Genomic DNA, 7341 nt, shown 5'->3' with positions numbered 1-7341 from the left:
CACCTTTTGCTTTGATTACTGCTTTGCACACTCTTGGCATTCTCTTGATGAGCTTCAAGAGGTAGTCCTCTGAAATGGTTTTCACTTCACACGTGTGCCCTGTCAGGTTTAATAAGTGGGATTTCTTGCCTTATAAATGGGGTTGGGACCATCAGTTGCGTTGAGGGGAAGTCAGGTGGATACACAGCTGATAGTCCTACTGAATAGACTGTTAGAATTTGTATTATGGCAAGAAAAAAGCAGCTAAGTAAAGAAAACCGAGTGGCCATCATTACTTTAAGAAATGAAGGTCAGTCAGTCAGCCGAAAAATTGGGAAAACTTTGAAAGTAAGGGCTATTTGACCATATAGGAGAGTGATGGGGTGCTGCGCCAGATGACCTGGCCTCCACAGTCACCGGACCTGAACCCAATCGAGATGGTTTGGGGTGAGCTGGACCGCAGAGTGAAGGCAAAAGGGCCAACAAGTGCTAAGCATCTCTGGGACCATTTCAGGGGACTACCTCTTGAAGCTCATCAAGAGAATGCCAAGAGTGTGCAAAGCAGTAATCAAAGCAAAAGGTGGCTACTTTTAAGAACCTAGAATATGACATATTTTCAGTTGTTTCACACTTGTTTGTTATGTATATAATTCCACATGTGTTAATTCATAGTTTTGATGCCTTCATAGTCATGAAAATAAAGAAAACTCTTTGAATGAGAAGGTGTGTCCAAACTTTGGGTCTGTACTGTGGGTACAACAGGGTTAAGCAGAACAATAAGTCAGTTTACCAGATATATGAGTCCTTTGGGTAGTGATGAGTTCTTAGCTGTATTCACGTCTGAGGCAGTGATGTCAGCTGGTTGCAGGTCCTTCCAAACAGATTGCACGATGTGACCCCCTTTCAGAGAAAAGACACGCCCGCTTGCTGGCACAAGCCTTTTAACCTATAGCCAGCCCCTCCCGACCTTTGGGAAGGGTCCACCCCCCCTCTGGACTGGCTGCAAATGACTTACAAAACCCTTTAGGGTTTATAGCTCAAGTCCAGAAGGTCACAGGGAGATGGTTCTGGGACCAACAGATCCACCTGGGTTCCAGCTACAACTAGAGTCCAAACATGGTGCCGCTATTGGGTTTCTGTGGGGAGATATGGATGTCTCCCTTCCCTGGCATCCCACCCTCAAACTAAGACCATGGGCATGTTTATTGTGGCCACCGGGACACAAATATGTATCTGGTTTGCGCCTGCGATTGCCGGGCGATTCATAATTCTTTATGAAATGTAGGTGCCAACATGTCTGGGAGGTATAATTGATCCTGGCAAGGGCTTATACCTCCTGCTGGGGGTTTTCTGGCAGGATCCGTGCTGTCTGACTGGAGGTGTGAAATGTAACCAAATGTGGCCTGCTAGGAGTTTTCTGCTATCTGGCTGTGGCTTTGAAGCAGGGCCTCCCTGTGGAGCTTGATTTCCTCTGCCATCTTTCAGCAAATGGTGGGTGTAAGGACATGGCTGACGGTAAATATTAATCCATATTCCTCACAAATACTATTGAGGTGGCCCTGCCAAAATCTTTTAGTCCTCCTCCTGGACGAGCCCTTTCTGGGTCAGGGCCCCAAAGAAACCGCTTCCCCTGCCTCCCCTATAGCTACGCCCCTGGATAATACAGTGATCATTCTCTGTGTACTAATAATGTAATTGATTATACATGCAGTCCTATATAACACCATAAATAACACAGGTATATCATATTCTGTAGGTAAGCACTAGAGCAGACTAGTACCTGTGTTCTGTCCTCCACTGTCCACTGACACCGACTCCACCGGTAGATAGAGCTCAGTGAGGCAGAGCCAAGATATCATAACTGGTGCATTCTGCTAAGCTTCCGACTCATGTCTGAAGCCCCTGTGCACTGTGCAAACAACATGACTCATACAACATCTCTCCAGAGCTTGTGTTGTCATGCACTGATACACAGTCCTGATGGTTAAAGAGACCTCCACTGTGATATTCCCAACGGCAGTTCCCTGTCAGTCCTCAACTGTATCTGTGTCCTTAGGTCAATATGGAGATCAGGCAGAGGTCAGGTCATGCAGCAGAGGGTCAAAATCCAAGAAAACAAGCAGAAGTCAGTAAACGGACAGACAACTAATACAATAAGCTCTAGCAAGATACTAGCAATCTAGGAACCTGTTGCTTAGGCACCTTCCCACAGGGGGAGGTGCATTAAGTATCCCAGGATGTCTAGCAATTGGCTGGTGCAAATTATAGTGTATGTGTGCTGGCATTTTAAGAGCCAGAGGCAGAGTGCACGCACTCTATGGGCAGAGGAGGATGAAAGGATTTCCTAGCAAGACAGGTCACTGCCTGCATGGAGTGACAGAATAACCCCAGTGGCCAGACCTAGGGGTATACCTAAAGGCTTATGGGCCCTGGTGCAAGAGTTCAGCTTAGGGCCCGCTTTACTCTGTTCTTTGTGGCCAGGGACAGGACACACATTGTCTTTGTGCTGCTCGAGGCAAATATTGAAATTGCAACCCCCACATGCTAAATTCTTGACCTAACACCTTCCCTCCAGCCAGAGGTGTAAACTTGACCAGCATGCACTTCTATAATAGCAGTGTCTTCTGCAAGGATCTTTTGGTCCCCTCAGGCTCCTGGGCCCGCTAGCGACTGCTACCTCTGCATCCCCTATAGCTACTCTCCAGGCTGTACCCGCCAGGAAGAACGGGAGAAAGAGAGGCAGGTTCATTCCGTTGGGACACAGATGGGCAGGTAAGGAGAACAGCAGCACCCTTACACCTTGTCTTTTGTCCAGATTGGTGCAAACATCTCTTTAGAAGAATATGACCATTAATGTTTGCATCTGGCTCTCAAGATTTTTCCTCTAGGCTATAATCTTTCTAATTCAACAGGAAGAAGGCTTGACCTCTGACTCTCTTCATATCCAGAATATCCTTGACTTCATACTCATTCTCTGTGCCAACAGGAGTAAGTGCAGGAACCAAGCATCCGGAGTAATGATTGAACACAACAGGTTTGAGGAGGGAAACATCGAAAGAAATAGAGATGCGTAGCAAAGAGGGAAGACGTCGTAACTTGTAACTGACAGGGTTCAACTGTAATTGAAAGATTACTCCCAAGCTCTTAGATAATTTTAAGATAGGAAAGAAAGATGATTCTAGGAAAGCTACAGATAAATAGAAACTGTCATGGTGTATGGTATGTTATAAGGAATATTCTTAATGGACCCAGAAAGACAGGGAAAATATGATGGAACAGTTCCCACAAGAAGGTCGGTTTAGATATAGCTTTAGAATAAGCACAGTACATAGAAGAGGTAGTAGAAGGAATACTAAGAACTGAGTCCCAGACTGAACTTCTAAGGGGGTTTGCTTGTGCAGCACTAGTTGTTGTTGTTGCAGTTGCTGACAACTTAGCAACGGGTTAGAGAACAAAACGATCAGATGCAGGAAAACAGTTGGTCCCGGATTTTGCAGAAACTAAGAGCTAGAAATCAGTCAGGAATGCAGCCAACAGAGAGACAACAAAATTGTAATGCTCCTAGACAGAACCAGCAGCACAATGGTCCTTGAGGCGTTAATCCTGTGTTCACTACTCCTTCTGCACCTCTGGATTTTGGACCTTATGCTATTCTTCAGGAAGGTCTAAGGCTCTATAGCAGTGGTTCTTAACCTTGTTGGAGGTACTGAACCCCACCAGTTTCATATGCGCATTCACCGAACCCTTCTTAATTGGAAAAATTAAATATGATTTTTTCAAATTCAAAACATAGGTATATATTTATACATAAGTGAATAAAACCATTAAAGAACAAAACCATTAAGAACAAAGAACAAAACCATTAAAACATGATTTTCACACAAAAATAAAAACATAATAATGAATATTTACTGCAAATCAGTGTGACTTCTGCTGTTGTCTTTCAGAGACCAGGTCAGAAATGCGCGGCTTTACCTTGGCAAGTGCCACTCTCATGTCATTTTCGCAACAAAGTCTGTTCCTTTTCTTCGTTTTTATGTCCAGCATCCTTGAAAAGGATTGCTCGCAAAGATATGTTGTAACAAACAGTATGAAAAACTCCAGAGCTTTCTTAGCAATAACAGGGTACGTTACCATTTGTTGACACCAAAACGTTGAGAGCGTTGTTGTTCTGAAGAGTTGCTGTTGAACCTGGCTCTGCTGAAGTTCAATGATTTCATCGAGGTATTCATCATTGACATCTGTTGTCTCAACACTAAATGTGAACGGCTGTCTCACCCATGCTGGATATGACTCTCTTGTAGGGAAGTATCCATCAAGAGACGTTGCAAGCTCATCTAAGTGCGTGGCAATTTCTTGCTTCAGTTCCGTGGGTACAGAAATGTCTCCGATTCCAGATACATCTTCGATCTTACTTACACAGTCGTCTAGCAGGGGAAAGTTTGCAAAGTTATCGTTCTCTATTCGTCGTTTCTTCCGCTTCGATGATGTTGACTCCACCGCCCTGCATCTGTTGATTGAGATGATTTAGAGCTGCAAAGATATCAGTCATGTACGCTAAATTGAGAATGAACTCAGAATCTTTGAAGCAATCTGCATGACAATGTTGGTGCTCTTGCAAAAACAGGGCTAATTCCACACGCACGGCAAAAACACGATTCAACACCTGTCCCCGGGATAACCACCGAACGTTGGAATGGTACAGAAGTACCTCAAATTCAGATCCCATTTCTTTACACAGCTCCCTGAAGATGCGGTGCCTCAGAGCACTATTTCGCACATAGTTCACACATTCCACTACAATTTTTAATACTTCTGCCAGTTTTGGAGGCAAGGTTTTTGTTGCCAATGCATGCCTATGCAGAATACAATGCGTAACAATGATGTGTGGTGCATCGGCTTTCACTAGCGCACCAAAACCAGACTTTCTTCCCAGCATGGCTGGAGCTCCATCCGAACAAACTGCAGAAACCATATCCCACGAAAGATTGTTGTCTTTGAAAAAGTCATCCACAAGTTTCTTCACATCGGCTGCCTTAGTTGTTGTTGTAAGAGGCTTATAAAATAAAAACTCTTCCTTTATCACGTCGTCTTTCACATAGCGCACGAATACTGCAAGCTGGCTTAGATTGGAGACGTCTGTGGTCTCGTCGAGTTGAAGGCTGAATTTTGCCGGGCTTGAAATCAGATCTGCAACTATTTGAGCCAAGATGTCTTTGCTCATGTCCTCTATTCTGTCGCTGATGGTGTCATTTGAAAGAGGAATTTGGGATAACTTAACTTCAGCCGCTTTTCCCAGCATGATATTCGCCATCTTCAACACAGCTGGTTTTATGAGTGTTTCACCAATGGTGTGGGGTTTGCCCTGCTTTGCGATCAGGTAAGCAACTTCGTACGATGCTATGAGGATCGGTTTGTTGATGGGTACAAAGCCGAGAACAGGCAGACTAGCCTTTTCATCGAATCTGGCTCTCCTCACCTTGAATTCAGCGAGCGTTGTGTTCTTGTATTTTCCATCTCCATGCAGCTTAAGGAAGTGTTCTCTTAGTTTTGCCGGTGCTAGACTAGAATTGCTCAACTTGGCATTGCAAATCATACAGTTAGGACGCTGACTCCCATCACGTTATACATGTGAATCCATATTGTACATATTCGTCCGACCACTTTCTTTTTTTGCTCGACATAGTTAGTATGAAGGGATAGGCCAAGCGATGATCACCTGCAGCCAATGATGGACAAGCGGGGCGAGTCGGGTGTGTGTCATGACCTCCAGGGCCGGACTGGGGATACAAAGCAGCCCTGGAAAAAAAATCTATGTCAGCCCCATAAGTCACTGCGCCTAATATACTACTGCCCCCCCCCTCTCCACTATCTAATACACTGCTGCCCCCTCCCCACCACCCCCAATACACTGCTGAACACCCTTCCACCCCCCTAATACACTGCTTATCCCCTCCCACCCCCTAATAAACTGCTGACACCCCTCCCAACCTCCTAATACACTACTGACCCCCAGCCACCCCAATACACTGCTGACCCCCCAGTCCCTCAATACACTGCTGACCCCCTCCCAAAACAATCCCAGCCCCCCTAATACAATGATGACCCCCTTCCCAGCCTCTCTAATTCACTGCTGACCCCCCTCCTAGCCACCCCAATACACTGCTGACCCCCATCCCTGCCACCCCAATACACTGCTGACCCCCACCCTCCCAGCCCCCCCAATACACTGCTGGCCCCTCCAATACAATGCTGACCCCTTAAACACAATACACAATAGGTCCTCCAAGTCCCTTTACTCTTACCTGTAGTACAACAGGTCAGCTTAGCTCAGTGATGCCGGTGTCTGTGTGCAGGAGGGACAGGATGCCGCCGCTGCCACCATGCTGTGCAGTCACTAGATCCGCCGCCGCGCAGCCGCCGGATATGACGTCATGTCATAATATGCCGCTCACATCCGGCGGCTGGCGGAAGCAAAATCATTGCGCTCGCTCGGCTCTTCTGATAATGAGCCGCAGCGGGCGCAAAAGGAGTCTGAGTAACAGCAAATAAATATTTTCCTGTCTTGTGGCAGCCACCTATCAAAGCGCCCCCCCAGGGCCGGCGGCCGAACCCGCGAGACTGACTCACCGAACCCCTGGGGTTCGATCGAACCCAGGTTAAGAACCACTGTTCTATAGGGAATCTGTGGGGTAAAAGCGGCTGTCAAGTTGATGCAGAGAGGAGAGAGGAAAGACTCAGGATTTAGTGGGCTTCCCTTGGCTTGGTCAGATGACTGATGGGGTTCTTCCTCACCAGTCATCCTCTTCCCCAAACCTCCCTTGCCCATCCTTCCTTGGGTAAGAATGAGCAACCTTATATAAGAGAGTGAATAGAGGGGCTGCCATTGGAAGACATAACTGATAAAGGAGCTGCAGTATCAGGAACAGGACACATCCTGCAGTCACTGCCTGGGCTGCCTAACACTACCACTTAGGTAGGACTTAAGAACAGTATCCAGGCAGTACAAAGTTGTCCTGGAACCTGAGAATTCAGTAATCAGGGGTTTAAAGCAAAAGGGTTTACTATGTGTTTTTGGGTCAATTCACAACTCAATTCTATTTTGGGAACTGATATATTGGGATAACAAGGAATTGTGGATTTGTCCAAGGCGGGACAAAAGGGTTAAACAATTCTTTGTCTTTGTTCCTCTTGAGGAGGATTATGAAAGCCACAAAATGCCTATTGCCAGTATTTGTCTTTCCAATAGTGCAAATGATGAAAATGACATAAATGCTGTTAATATTGTTGACAATCCATTGGAAAAAAAACTGTTGAAAAGCATGATGCCCAATTAGTGGGTTACTTAAAAAAAAAAAGATT

At 45.8% G+C, this 7341-nt stretch overlaps 1 protein-coding gene across 1 annotated transcript; it reads right to left on the bottom strand.

Annotated features, from left to right (window-relative positions):
* Positions 1–2879: 2879 nt before the first annotated feature.
* On the bottom strand, positions 2880–5575 carry LOC121005585 (protein ZBED8-like). Its single transcript, XM_040438363.1, has 3 exons — positions 4536–5575; positions 3955–4489; positions 2880–3095 (listed from the first exon to the last, which is right to left on the bottom strand). Exons 1-3 carry the CDS (start codon positions 5573–5575, stop codon positions 2880–2882), a joined length of 1791 nt encoding a protein of 596 aa, XP_040294297.1.
* Positions 5576–7341: the final 1766 nt, after the last annotated feature.

Source organism: Bufo bufo, chromosome 6, assembly GCF_905171765.1.
Source record: "Bufo bufo chromosome 6, aBufBuf1.1, whole genome shotgun sequence".
Classification (NCBI taxonomy): domain Eukaryota; kingdom Metazoa; phylum Chordata; class Amphibia; order Anura; family Bufonidae; genus Bufo; species Bufo bufo.
This window is presented reverse-complemented; position numbering and strand designations above follow the sequence as displayed.